Source organism: Capsicum annuum, chromosome 1, assembly GCF_002878395.1.
Source record: "Capsicum annuum cultivar UCD-10X-F1 chromosome 1, UCD10Xv1.1, whole genome shotgun sequence".
In the NCBI taxonomy this organism is placed as follows: domain Eukaryota; kingdom Viridiplantae; phylum Streptophyta; class Magnoliopsida; order Solanales; family Solanaceae; genus Capsicum; species Capsicum annuum.
Window position 1 is genome coordinate 252,545,488 of NC_061111.1, and position 15,239 is coordinate 252,560,726.

At 33.4% G+C, this 15,239-nt stretch overlaps 1 protein-coding gene, 1 long non-coding RNA gene and 1 other non-coding gene across 3 annotated transcripts; 2 read left to right on the plus strand and 1 right to left on the minus strand.

Annotated features, from left to right (window-relative positions):
* The first annotated feature begins 3,571 nt into the window (after window positions 1–3,571).
* TRNAM-CAU lies at window positions 3,572–3,643 on the plus strand. Its single transcript has one exon. It is a non-coding gene; the product is annotated as a tRNA-Met (tRNA).
* Window positions 3,644–4,051: 408 nt separating this feature from the next.
* LOC124889786 lies at window positions 4,052–4,803 on the minus strand. The gene is made up of 2 exons (XR_007048641.1): window positions 4,637–4,803; window positions 4,052–4,554 (listed from the first exon to the last, which is right to left on the minus strand). It is a non-coding gene; the product is annotated as an uncharacterized LOC124889786 (long non-coding RNA).
* A 6,032-nt stretch (window positions 4,804–10,835) lies between these two features.
* Window positions 10,836–15,177, plus strand: LOC124885354 (60S ribosomal protein L37a). Its single transcript, XM_047401796.1, has 5 exons — window positions 10,836–11,004; window positions 13,927–13,966; window positions 14,581–14,669; window positions 14,749–14,831; window positions 14,925–15,177. Exons 1-5 carry the CDS (start codon window positions 11,002–11,004, stop codon window positions 14,986–14,988), a joined length of 279 nt encoding a protein of 92 aa, XP_047257752.1. The 5' UTR covers window positions 10,836–11,001; the 3' UTR covers window positions 14,989–15,177.
* Window positions 15,178–15,239: the final 62 nt, after the last annotated feature.

Genomic DNA, 15,239 nt, shown 5'->3' on the forward strand with positions numbered 1-15,239 from the left:
GGTGTGACATCGAAAGTGAAAAGTCCTAGTAACTTAGCTCTAGACTCTACTTGTGGGATTACACTGCGATATTGTAGTTGTTGAAGTAAAAGATAAGTTGATGATTTGCTAATGTAAATCTTTTACTAAAGGGTAAGGGTGGCAATAGACTGGAACCGATACCGTCGGACAAGTTTAACCGAAACTGGTATCAGTATCGGCACAACCTTACCGGAGTTTTTTGCCGGAACCTTACCAAATTTTTCGGCTGTTACGCACCGGTCCGTTGGTTATCGGTGTGGAACCGGATCGTACCAGACCGTCAATCGGATCTATACCGGAAAAATGAATTTTTTTTTTAAATTTAAATTATATAACATTTATTAATATATCTTAAACTTAAAAAATATATCTTTTAATTAAGTTAATAAATATTTTTAATCAGTTTAATAAGTTAAATTATATTTATATTAAGGTTTTTTTTAAATCAAACGTTAATTCCGGAGCCGGACCAGATCCGGAACTATCGAAAAAAAGTCACGGTCCGCACCGGTACCGAATTACGGACCATTAGGTACTGATATACCGGTTGCAACCCGTACCATTGTGTTACTAGAACCGGACAGGAAAAAAAAAACTCCATTGCCACTAGGGTTGTTCATGGTTTGGTTATAAACCAAATCGAACCGCGAATCAAACCAAACCGATTAAAAAAATCGACATTTGGTTAGGTTTGGTTTGATTTGGTTTTAAATTTTTAAAACCGATATTTATGTGGTTTGATTTTGGTTTTACTCTAAAATAACAGACAAAATAACCAAACCGAACCGATAAAAATTATATACATATATATATATATATGTATATATATATGCATTCCTGCATTCCTGCTTTACTCTGTTCTATATTCCTTATGGGTGCCGTATCTATGTTATGTCATCTGCTTCTGTGCTGTACTATGTGTTTGTGTGATATCTCGTGACTTGAGCCGGGGGTCTTTCGGAAACAACCTTTCTACTTCATCAGAGGTAGAGGTATGGACTGCGTACATCTTACCCCCCCCAGACCCCACTAAGTGGGAATACACTGGATTTGTTGTTGTTGTTGTTGTATATATGCATACACACACATACATATGCATATATAAATTATTTAGGAAAAAGGCTCAAATATTCCACTGAACTATTAGAAATGACTCATTTATGCTATCCGTTAAAAGTTGGGCTCATTCATGCCATCGTCGTTACAAAACTGGCTCATCCATGCCATTACTTTTAACAGCCGATTTTTAGAAAACAGCTTTGGCACGTGGCGGCATATTAGAGGTCCACATCATTTTTTAATTTTTTTTAAATTATTTTTTTCTTTAAATTTTTTTTTTTTGATTCATTAAAAAGAATCCACCAAACTTTTTGATCCATTAAAAATTAGTTTGATCTATGCTTTTAAAATTTGAGATTATTTGTTTATTGCCCCATATCAATAGTTTTTTTTTCCTTGACGTGTGACTCTGTTCACAATATGGATCAATAATATGATCATCTCCCTTTGAACTAAATTTTACTTGATTAATTATTGTTAATGAGTTAATTTTGAGATTATTTGTGTATCGCCTCATATCATCCGAGTGTTTATAGTTACCAAGCTTATCGACTTTTTTTTTGGTTGTATGCGGTTTAAAATTGTGGTTAAATATAGTAAATTGATCCATAGACAAGCAAAGACAATAAGACAATACGTCTCATGCCATTACTCTATCATCCTCATACCCATCCTGCAAAAATTTCAGTACAGTGGCGTTGATATCAATTATTGTGCTAATTAATTACCATAAAATACTTTTAATATTGTATGATATCATTCGCTTTGAACCAAATTGACATTTTTTTTAAGAGACCTTAAATATCCGATATTTATAAATAATTTCATTTGACATTGTTCTCGCAAACACTCATTATACTGCTCCCTTTCATCTTTTTTAATATCTCGTTTAATGTTTTGACACAATCATATATTAAGATAACTATTTGACAATCAACATTAATCATTGGAGGTAGAATATTTGTCTAAATTACAATTATGTTTTTCTTAAATTACAATTTGATTTAATGATATAGTTACATAAAAATTGGTGAGACGTCATAGTTTTATATCCTTATATAATTAATTTTAAGTGGTCTAATCCTAATTAGAAATTGAATAAAAACAATCTATTAGCCATGCATGCAAGTTACAACTCACAAGTACTATGTATGTATAGTCTATATCATTTCATTATATACTTAATTCAATGAAATGATTAAATCCAAAATTTTATTGTTCTTTTCTCTTTAATGAAATAAAATATTTAAGAAGAAAGAATAAAATGAAGATGACATGGAATCCAATATATTTTTGATAAGTTAGATAACATGGGAGTATATATTTGTGTGAGAGTATAAAATAAATTAATGTATATTATATATATATATATATGTTCATTGATTTCTTCATATATATTTTTATGTTATTTTAAAATCTTTTAATGAAAATTTTGACTCTACAATTAACCTGATCGTCATAGATCAAACTAATTTTTAATGGATCAAAAAGTTGGGTGGATTCTTTTTAATGGATAAAAAGAGAATTAAAAAAAATTAAAAAATTAAAAAATGACGTGGACCTCTAATATGTTGCCACGTGGCAAAGCTGCTTTCTAAAAATCGGTTGTTAAAAGTAATGTCATGGATGAGCCAGTTTTGTAACGGCGATGACATAAATGAGCCCAGCTTTTAACGGATGACATAAATAAGTCATTTCTGATAGTTCAGTGGCATATTTGAACCTTTTCCCAATTAGTTATATATTATTCATAAATAAAATATACATATTTTTTGTATTTTAAATTTTAATAATGAATTTAACTTTAGTCATAGCACTTTTAGTCATATGTCTCCATCTAGTTGTTGTATATTATGAGATTCTATATGATTTTCGCACTTTGAATGACAAATGATACTAATTGTGAAAATTATCTTGTTGTCTATGGGATTTGATAGGTGAGTTTTATTAGACTATCCATAATCACTAAGTTTTGAACTTTCTTTTTGGTCCCTATTGAGCAAAAAATTTATGTGTTTACCTTTTGGGGGGTTTATCATATCATTCTCTTATATGTAGTGTCTAAATACTTTTGTGGAAGCGTTCCTATGGTATTGTTCATGGCTTTGCCTAAGAATAACACTAAATTGACATCTTAGTTTCAAGGTTGAGGAACAACACTCGGTTGACGTCTCATATGTTGGATTGGATTTTTTAAAGAAAAATTTCAACTTTTATCATTAATTAAAGTTATAAACCAAAAAATCGAACTGAACCGAACTAAACCGACAAGAACCAAACCGACAGTTATTTTTTTTGTGTTGGTTTGGTTTGGTTTTAGAAATTTAAAAATCGACTAAGTTAGTTTGGTTATGGTTTTGACCAATAACTGATCTATGAACACCCCTAGTTGCCGCCACCCTTACTTAAGGGAATCTATTATATTTAAATTACTTTCTAGAAAGAAATATAAAGAGGTTTTATATTTAGATGAGAAAAATTATATCAACAAATCAAAGTGGCGCAGCGGAAGCGTGGTGGGCCCATAACCCACAGGTCCCAGGATCGAAACCTGGCTTTGATATTTTATATTTTTTTTTCTTTTTTCCAATCTTTTATATTTTATATTTTTGACTTCCACAACTTATATATTACTCTATTTATTTAATCATTTTGGACTATTCTAGCTAAATTAGATGTTTCACAATTAACCTACGATTCGATTGAACTAAATAGCTTACGTTTAAATTATATATTATTGTGTTTAATGTATCTTCTCTCTCAGTGGTGGAGTCGAGATTTTCATTAAGGAGTTTAAAGATACATATATAAACTAGTCGAAGGGCGTTTAACATCTATTATATACATAAAAATAATTATTTTAACACAAATATTACTTATCAACACTTTGTTAATGAACACATCATTTGGTTATTATCACTTTCAACATTTTCAATCTAAACATATAACTATTTATTTATAAAATCAATTTCAACCAATATTGTTTATAAATTATTTCAATGAGCTAATTCAAATAAATGTTACATTTTGTTATTACTTGTAAAATTTCTTTGACTCTAACACATACAACAAATGTGTAAAGTTGGATCAATATGAGTGACTTATACGTGGTTTGTGGTGTAGTGGTGAGACTGCTCTACCCTTAACTAGAGTTTTCTAGTTCGAGCTCTGGATATGGAGAATATGAGTGACTTATACGTGGTTTGTGGTGTAGTGGTGAGACTGCTCCACCCTTAACTAGAGTTTTCTAGTTCGAGCTCTGGATATGGAGAAAATGAGCTCTGCAACGCTCGATCCGGATTAGTCGAGGCTTCAATGTGGACACCAGACACCGGGTAAGTTTGATTAATATGAGTAACTTATACATGGGTTGTGGTGTAATGGTAGGACTGCTTCACTCTTAATCAGAGATCTCGGGTTCGAGCGCTGGGTATGGAGAAAATTCTCTTGGGAGCGCTATCCCCAGAATAAGCCCTGCAACACGTGATCCGAATTAGTCGAAACTCCAATGCGAGCACCAGACATCGGGTAAGTTGGATCAATACGAGTGACTTACACATGAGTTGTGTGTAGTGGTGGGACTACGTCACTCTTAACTAGAGTTTTTGAGTTTGAGTCCTGAGTATGAAAAAAATTCTGTTGGAAGTGTCACCATCAGAATAGACCCTGCAACATGCAATCCAAATTAATCAGGGTTCCAATTCGGACATCAGACACCAAGTGAGAGAAAAAAAAAAATGAGTGATGACTTATAGTGATTTCTTGATAAAAGAGTTGTTAGAAGAAAAGGAAAGCAAAGACTTTTAATTCTACCCACAAACTCAACTTTTTTTGAGAACCTTTCATATTTCATATTTCATATTTCATATTTATCTTTAAATGATGAATTATACAAATTAAAAAATTTAATATTTTCATCCACAAATATGTATGAAGAGCTAGACTTTATTCAAGTATATGACAAAAAGAATGTGTTAATTTCTTGTGGGGTTTGTTCTATTGTGGCAATTGCAAGCCACCCATTGGTTATCACACAAATATGGCTAGAATATTTTAGTAAAAATATAAAATTCAATTGGTCCCCCCTTTTTTCCCATCCAAATAATAATATCTCCACAAAAATATCTATACCTTGGCAAGAAATAATATAATATTCTAAATGCTAATACCTAAAACTATGGGAAAACAACACAAATCCAGCAGTTTGGAGCTTTATTACACAAAATTTCAATATTTTTACATAATTACTGAAAATCTCAATTTGGGATTTATCGAGAAAACTCCTGATATATCGAACGAAGATACATAATTAGCTCCAATACATTTTTTTTATTTATTTTGGGTCTGTTGAGACACATAATACATCCAAGAAAGATATGTTTTTTCCTTTATAAAGATACATAATTAGCTCATGATACATTTTTTACGATTTTGGGTCTATCAAGATACATGATTAGCTTCCGATACATCCAATGAAGATACATTATTAGTTGAGATTTTTGTAATTACTTTGTCAGGGTGAAGATTTATATAAATATGGTAAGTTAGATTTATGTAAATATGGTAAGTTAAGATGTATGTTTATGTTATTTTTCCTAAAACTATTTATTTATTTTTCCTAAAACTAATTAGTTAAGGTTCCATGATATAGGTTAAAATCTGATATTGACAATTAGTTAAGTAGAATTTGTGTCCAGTGAGCTCCCGAACTATGGCTAAAGTTGCTACGGTATACTTCAATTTTACAGGGTCTATTACCCCCTCCGAACTAAATTTTAGCATATATTTTGTCATCTGTTTTAGCTGACGTGACACCTTTTAGTCAATCTTTTTAGTTGACGTGCCACCTTTAACGTGGGCGTCATTTTATATAATAAGAGTACCACGCCAGTACAAAAGGATGACAAAAATACGCTAAATTACGTTAAGGGGATAATAGAATCCCTGTGAAGGAGTGTGTCGTAGTAACTTTGACCATAGTTCGAGGGTTACTGAATGCTTATTTCTCCAATATTCAAGGAAAACACATAAACAAATATTAGTTGTCAATCTTTTTCCATATCATATTATATTTTTCTTGACTTGGTTAAAATCATTCATGACTAAGAAAAACATAAAAATGTGTTCTACATTTGTGATTCATCAAGTTGCCCGTTTTGGCTACAACCCATCGATTTGGCTCGAAAACAGTTCGTTCGTCCGTTTGACCACTCAGATGGCCTCGTTGGTCCAATCGGTCCAACTGGCCCACACTCACTCGCTCCTCAGCCAGCCGGGAGGCCCCCTGTCGATTTTCCCGTTCATACCGTTTCATCCGTTTGACCACTTAGATGGCCCCGCCGATCCAACCGGTCCACACTCACCTACTCCTCAGCCAGCCTGGGCCCCGGTAGATTTTCGGCTCAAAACTCCTATGCTGACCTCTGTTGAACTTTTACACTTTTTCCCCATTAATTTCTTAGAAAAAAAACTTTCCTCATCCATACACCATATATTTTATCCCCTTTATGAATATACATCCAAAAGCTTCAAAAGTGCCTGTTGTTGTGATGTTACCACTTGACACTATAACAATTAGTGGCAATTTGAATAAGCCAAGAGCTATGAATGCAAGTTTAATGGCATTAAAAAGTGGTGGAGTTGAAGGGGTAATGGTTGATTGTTGGTGGGGTTTGGTTGAAAAAAATGGACCATTGAAGATTTGAAGTATACTTGATGAACTTGTTAAGATGGTTCAAGCAAATTAATGGCTTGAAACTTCAAGTTGTCATGTCTTTTCATCAATGTGGTGGCAATGTTGGAGATTCTTGCAGGTAGTAATGATCTCTTTTGTCATTTTTATCTTTTCGTAAATATTCTCTGTCATACTTTTGAGTCATCTGTACCCTTATCATTTAATTCTGGGTACATATATACCCTCAAACTATTGAAAATAATGCATAAATACCCTTCGGTTAGATGGAATGCGCCACGTGTGACGTGTCCTCATTCGAAATAAATTTAGCTAATTTCACCTTAGCAATTTATCCCCTGACCTGCTGGAAAAATGTTCTACGACCAAAATTGAAAGTGAGTTTCACCCACGTGTCGTCATCCTAAAGAAATATTACGTGACCGCACTGCTTTTGGTTCGCCAAGAAATAGGCATGGGCAAAATTCGCTTCCAACTGTCATCGTAGAATATTTCGTTGGCATGTCAGGAGATAAAATGCTAAGGAAAAATGGGTTAATTCCTTTCGGATGAGGATACGTGGCCCGTGCCGTCTAGCTGAAGGGTATATGCGTACCATTTTTAATAGTTTAGGGGTATATACATATCCAAAGTTATACGGCAGGGGTACAAATAACTCAAAAGTATAACAAAAGATATTTACGTATCATTTTCAAGTTGTCATGTCTTTTCATCAGTGCGGTGGTAATGTTGGAGATTCTTGCAGGCGCTAGTGATTACCTTTGTCATTTATATCCGTCGTTTAAGATTTTGACACACCTGTTAAGAAAATATTCGATAGCATCAATTAATCATAAGAGATGTAATTTCACTATTTTACCCTTCATGTATTTATTGAGTGAGTAATTTGTATACCTTATTGTTAATCCTTTATTTTAAAATTGTTGATAGAATTTCACCTATGGTCAAAAACTTACCCTAGTATTGCAACATCCTCCAAAATCTCAAAATGTATCCTTTTTATAAAAGAAAAGACATAAAGTCAACCCTGAATTTGTTCGACTTTTGCAAAAAGAGACCTAAATTACACGAGCGACCTATTATCTCATAAAAATAATTAAGACCATTACAAATAATCCATTTTTCAGCCAACACCAGTTACACCAACAAATGTGTATATCACGTTCCAATCAACATTTGACACGTGTCAAATTAATTTTAATCTTTTTTTTTAAAAAAATATAGCCATATATTTTTAAGTAATTTATTTTCTTTTTCTTTATTTCTTTTCTTCCATTCTTCTTCACATTTCCTATTGAAATTTCTTTGCCATGGTCATCCAAATCCGTCATTGTCGCTGTAACAATCACCAATTCCATCATAAAGTGATCAAATAGTTGTCGAATTACCACTAACTAGTTTATGCATATCAAATCCATCTATATCGAAATCTAAATACTCAAACTACCACCAAATAAATTAGAATCTAAATACTCAAATTACCACTAAACTAAAATTTAAAATCTGAATTAACAGCTTTTCCAAAAAAAAATTAATTTTTCACATTAGGTATATTATCGAAAAATATCTTCTCGATGGAAAAAGTAGTGGCTAACATACCATTTCTTTTTTACCCTTTTTTTTTTAATCTCTTTATCTTTCTTCAATTCAAGATTAAATTTTTCTGACACTAATTTACACGAAATCATTACTTCGATAAATCCATTGCTGCTCTAAATATTTCGCCAGCCACCATTGTAGCAACTTCCAAATCATCATAATTTGTCATTGAATTATCATTTAAAAATTAAAACATTGCAGTTATGATGAATTGAACTTTGAATTAATAAACAAAAGAATAATGAGAACAATTCAAGAAGAAAAAAACTTGAACAAACAGAGAAAGAAATAAGATAAAGAGGGGGAAAAAAAAACTAAGTAGTTGTTGAAAATATTTGGAGAAGACAACAATTTAATGTCACATGGCAATTTTCTATTGGCTTGGGGGTAAATTTTAAGTTAATTGACAAATAAATTACACCTGACATCTTTTAATTGGTTATTTAAGTCAATTTTTAAGCATTCATGTGCCTCCAATGCGTGTCCACACACAGAGGCAAAATTTTGGTCAAAATGATGTATTTATAACGGTTTAAATAAGTTTCGTGGGGTAATAGGTCGCCTGTATAGTTTAGGTGTCTTCTTGCTAAAGTCGGACAAGTTGAGGGGGGACTTTATGTCTTTCCTCTTTTTATAATTTATAGTAATTGTTCAAATTTTTTAAGGAATAAGGGTCTAAAATATATGCAAACTTTCGTGAAATTTATTGTAACACGTCTGAACCTTTTAGGGTCCTATTAACTCCCTCAACTATTTATTAGTGTATTTTAGTGACATTTATAAGCTAATAAATAAATAAATATGCTAATAAATAAATAAAACGAAAAGAGTTTAGTGCAAATAAATGTCAGTAAAATACGCTAATAAAAAGTCTAGGAGGGTCATAGGACCCTGCAAAGTTCTAGAGGTCATAGAACCCCGTCAAGTTCAAATGTGTTATAACAAATTTCATCAAAATTTAGATATATTTCAGACAATTTTTCCATTTTTTCTTGTATGATCAAGTGTAGTATTGAAACCAGAAATTTTGCTCAAGGTGCTCAAGATTTAACATATATCTAAAGAAATAACTTTTGACCAATTTATGCAGTATACTTTTTTATATACAAGTAAGTTTTTCTGACAAAGGGTACGGTGTTCAACTGATCACCTTTTAATCTATGTGGCTCCACGACTAATTAATCTAAACATTAAAAAGGACTATTCGATGCAATTTTGTGTGCCACGTAGGCACTAAGGTTGCGAAAAATATGATTTTAATTAGTCTAAAGGGTAATAGAACCCTCCTAAAGTTCGGATACGTCTCAGCAATTTCGTGTATAGTTCAGAATGAAAACAATGCATTTTCCCATTATTATAAATATTTTTTTAAAAATAAATCTGCTACTTCCTAAAAGCACTTTTATTCCAAAAACTTTTGGCTAAATATCTCACCTTTAAAATGAATATTTTTGACCTCCTACAATTTTTTCCAAACAAGCTATGACAAATGTGCAAAAAAACCCACATAATATATTACAAAATAACTACATATAAAGTGAAATCTCAGAGATGAGGTATGAATAAGGTAAAGTAGACGCAAACATTATTCTTATCGTTACGTAAATATTATTCCTACTTTTTAAAATTAAAAATACTATTTTTCAAAGACCCTCAACTTACCATATAATATACTAGAGCTGATCAGGTTATCGTACATATTGTTTGGTTGGTAATTAGCTATTGTATTGTATCGTATTGTTAGTTCAGTTATAATGTTTATCTTGATTGTTACATAAACTTTTTTGTATCGTATCGTTAAATTCATTGTTAGATAACGATAAAAAGTCTTATTTTATGTAATGATCGATTTGATGTGATAATATCGATATCTCTCTCTTTTAAAGTCATTTTGTCTTTATTTATAATTTAATAATTCTATTTTATTATTTATGCTACCTTTTTATTATAGCTCTAGTCCGTACCTTATTTTTCTGATATATTTATCCTTCAAATTTAATGACAAAAAGTTAATATAATCTATCCAAATATAGTTATTAATACCACCCAATATAATACGAACATGATACATTATGAAATAAATTCCAACAATTTGAATCTTAATTATAGAAAATTCTACATTTTGCATAATTATTAAAAATCTCGATTTTGGGTCTGTCGAAATACATAATTAGTACCTGATACATCCACGAAGATATTTTTTTCTTCTTTGAAAAGATACATAATTAGCTATACATTTTTTTTCGATTTTGGATTTGTTGAGATACATAATTAGCCCCCGATACATCCAACGAAGATACATAATTAGTTGAAATTTTTGTAATAACTTTATAAGGATGAGAATTTATGTAAATATGATAAGTTAAAAGGTATATATTTATATTATTTTTTCTATAAAATAATACGTAACAACCATCCAAACAGAGTGTTAAAAACGAAAAAGCTAGGAAGTCCAGCCAGGCATGAACGTGATGTTAATTTGGGTCATCCTAATTCAACTGGGTCGGGTCACACCAACCCGACCCGACCCGATCCAAATTGTACAAAAGTCTATATAATTATTGAACAAAAATACATTAGGGTTTCTCTGCTATTGCAAATCCCCTTCATCAACAACTCATACAGCAAACATGGTAACCTCTCATTTTTCATGCATATATATATATATATATATATATATATATATATATATATATATCAACTGATTTTTCTATCCATTTTTGTTAATAATTTGTTTGTTTTTTTCTATGTTTGTTTTGTATTTTGTTAGTTGTATTTTTATGTGTTATTTTATTTTAATAGTGTGTCACGGGTTATCTGTCACCTCCCACCAGCAACAAGTATCAGTTAATATAATTAGTACATAAGTAGATGTGGATTAGTTTTTTTTTTTTTTAACTGTGTTGTTTGAGCTAGCTTGGCCCCACCTGGACTAATTCTACAGTATATGTGTTACCTCTCACCAGCAACAAGAAGTACCAGTTAATATAATTAGTACATAAGATCCGCTCCACCCGGGCTCGCGCCCAAGGTTTGTGTTGTTCGAGCCAGCTTGCCCTCACTTGGACTAATTCCACGAGATATCTGCTACCTTCCACCACCACCTACAACAAGTACTAGTTAATATAATTAGTACATAAGCAAATGTGGATTAGTTTTGTTTTAACTGTGTTGTCCGGGCCAGCTTGCCGCCACCTGGACTACTAATTCCACGGTATATCTGTCACTTTCCACCAGTAACAAGTATCAGTTAATATAATTAGTACATAAGCAGATGTGGATTGTTTTTTTTTTAACTGCCCCATCTGGACTAATTCCACGGGATATCTGTCACCTCCCACCAGTAATAAGTATCAGTTAATATAATTAGTACGTAAGCAGATATGGATTAAGTTTTTTCTTTAGCTGTGTTGTCTGAGCTAGCTTGCCTTCACCTGGACTAATTCCACAGAATATTTGCCACCTTCCACCAGCAAGAAGTATCAGTCGATATAATTTGTACATAAACAAATGTGGATTAGTTTTTTTTACTGTGTTGTCAGAGCTAGCTTGACCACACTTGGACTACTAATTCCACGGGATATCTGCCACCTCCCACCAGCTAACTGTGTTGTCCGAGCTAGCTTGCCCCCACTTGGACCTAAGTTGCGCAGACTTTTCACCTTCGATGCCGCGCCCGTGTCGGATTCTCCAAAAATACACTACTTTTGGAGAATCCGACACGCAATTGTTGATATTTTGAAGAGTCCGAGCAACATAGACTCGGACCACTAATTCCACGGGATATCTGTCGCCTCTCACCAGCAACAAGTACCAGTTAATATAATTAGTACATAAGCAGATGTGGATTAGGATTTTTTTAACTGTGGTGTCCAAGCTAGCTTGCCCCCACTTGGACCTAAGTTGCGTGAACTCTTCACCTTTGATGCCGCACCTGTGTCGAATTCTCCAAAAATACACTACTTTTGGAGAATCCTACATGCACCCGCTGACATTTTGAAGAGTCCGAACGACATAGACTTGGACTACTAATTCCACGGAATATCTGTCACCTCCCACTGGCAACGAGTACAAGTTAATACAATTTGTACATAAGCAGATGTGGATTAGTTTTTTTTTTTTTAACCATCAGGAACAAGTATCCGTTAATGTAATGTGTACATAAGCAAATGTGAATTAGGTGTTTTGCTTTAACTGTGTTGTCCGAGCTAGCTTGCCCCCACCTGGACTAATTCCACGGGATATCGCCCCCACCTGGCTACTAATTCCACAGAATAGCTGCGACCTCCCATCAGCAACAAGTACCAGTTAACTCGGATTAGTTTCTTAAGCTAGCGGTTTTTGGAGTTGTGACAGTTGATTGGTCTGTTTTCAAGATTTTCTTATTTACTACTATGACATACTTTTGGGTGCAGCACATTGCTATTTTTGTCGAACAATTTGTTTTAAAAAAGGTGTCTTTTAGAAGACTAAGATGTTAATTTGTAATTGAATAGTGTTTTCTTGTTATTATGTTTCTGCTTGTTGCTGCTGCCTCTTTTTATCGTTTTTGAGCCGATGGTTTATCTGAAACAACCTCTCTACCTTCTCAAGGTAGTTGTTTGGTCTGTGCACGCTCTACTTTGGGATTACATTGGGTTTGTTTTTGTTGTTGTTGCTGCTGTTGATCGTGCTGTCTAGGCTCATTTTGTTGTAACATTTTCGTGATGAGGAAAGGTAGTGCATTGATGGATTTGGATTGAGATATAGGTTCTTACGCTTAGCGGTTTTGGAGTTGCGACAGTTGATTGGTGTATTTTCATCTTTATATTTTTTTACCACTGTGCCACACTTTTGGATGCAGCAGATTGCACTTCTCGATAAACAATTTGTTAAAAAAGTATCTTTAGAAAACTAAAAGTTGTGCGTTGGTTGTGTTCTCTAGTTATATTTGATGGATTTGGATTGAGAGGTTGAGAGATCCACTAAGGTTTTCAAGCTTAGCGGGATTGGAGTTGTGACTGCTGATATCCACGGTCTATGTTGCTCGGATTATTCAAAAATGTCAACGAGTGCATGTCGGATTCTTCAAAAATATTGTATTTTTGGAGAATCCGACACGGGTGCAGCATCAAAAGTGAAGAGTCCGCGCAACTTAGCCCATGGTTCATTCCAGCTTCATTGGCCTGAATGCCGCACCATTTAGTGCAACATGTTTGCTCTGTTCCATTAACAATTTTTTAATAAGAAAGTGTCTTTAGAAAACGAAAATGTTAATTTGTTTGTGAAATCATGCTCTCTAGGCTAATCTGGTTGTAACATTTTCGAGACAAGGAAAGGAAGTGTTTTTTGATGGATTCGGATTGAGAAGGTTGAATGTTTCTAAATGAGCAGTTATGTTATATGAGTTATTGACCACTAAGATATCGACAACATCTTTGCTGTGGAGTTTGGCTTGTTTATTCCGCCATCGAAGGTGGACGTAGTCGTAGATGACTTTAGATGATGCAGATTCATTTTTTCAGTTAAGGATTTTCTAGATGAGTTGTACAATAACATACTACTTTTTTCTGCAGACTAAGAGGACCAAAAAGGCTGGAATAGTTGGGAAATATGGTAAGTACCGTAAATTTTTTCCACTTTGCATTGTCCATTCAACAAATTTGTAAACATAAATACATAGATAGAGCTATGTTTTCTATGCATGAATGTGGTTGATCAACTTGCTTCAATATGTATTTCAAAATTTGCTTTTGTCTTAGCGAATATCGAGCCGAGCTGAATCACAGTTTAGCTGCAGTTAGTTAAACAAAGATTTGCTAATGTTCTTTGTATTCTTGATTATACTTGAACAAGTTACTAGAAATTTTGTATAACTTTAGTTTATTCGATCTACACGTACTTGCCGAAAAGTTAAATGGGATAATCTTTTGACGATTTCGAGCAAATAAAAAGAGGTCTCATAGGAGATAGCAGAACTGTTTTGGTTTGTTAAGAATATCAAATGATTGCAAACAGTGTTGAGTAAATCTGTAAAGATTGCACCATGGCTTAATAGATTTGATCATGATTGTCTTGGAGTGGCGTTTTACCATGCGTAAACCCAAAGGGTGGCGATTTAACATTGATCTGTACATATGTGGGCGTTCCTTTTTTTGGCAGTTGCGTAGAATGTGTGCTGTTTTTTGTCCAGCAAAGTTATGTTTCTAAATATTGCTGTATATGTTTAGGTACCCGTTATGGTGCCAGTCTGCGAAAGCAGATCAAGAAAATGGAAGTTAGTCAGCATAGCAAGTACTTCTGCGAGTTTTGTGGAAAGGTATGTTTTTTCCGGTCCTTTGGATAAACTATCAGCTATATGCAACGTGTTCTGAAGGTGTGCGTATTGTTATGAACAGTACGCGGTGAAGAGGAAAGCCGTGGGTATTTGGGGCTGTAAAGATTGCGGCAAAGTCAAAGCAGGCGGTGCTTATACATTGAAGTAATAATTCATTCATTCCCTTATCGATATGGTCTTCAATGTTTCCTCTTTTCCCTTTCGCGCGAGTAACTGATTCCTCTTTTTCTTCGATAGCACCGCAAGTGCTGTGACAGTTAGGAGCACAATCCGAAGACTCAGGGAGCAAACCGAGAGTTAGAGCAATCAACAATCAGCCTTCTTCGTTTATGGGCTTATGATGTGGCTACCGAATCTTGACATCAGATATGTTTTCCGATTCTAAGACATTTTTCGATGTTTGTCACACTCAATTCTGAGCAAGTTACTGTCGTTTTGAAAATAGATGCGCGTTAATAGACTTTTCCGTATACAAAAAGTTTGATATTTATGTGCGCGTGTTAGAGCATTGGGATTAAATCGCGTGTTACTGGTCTTCAAATCAACAATAAG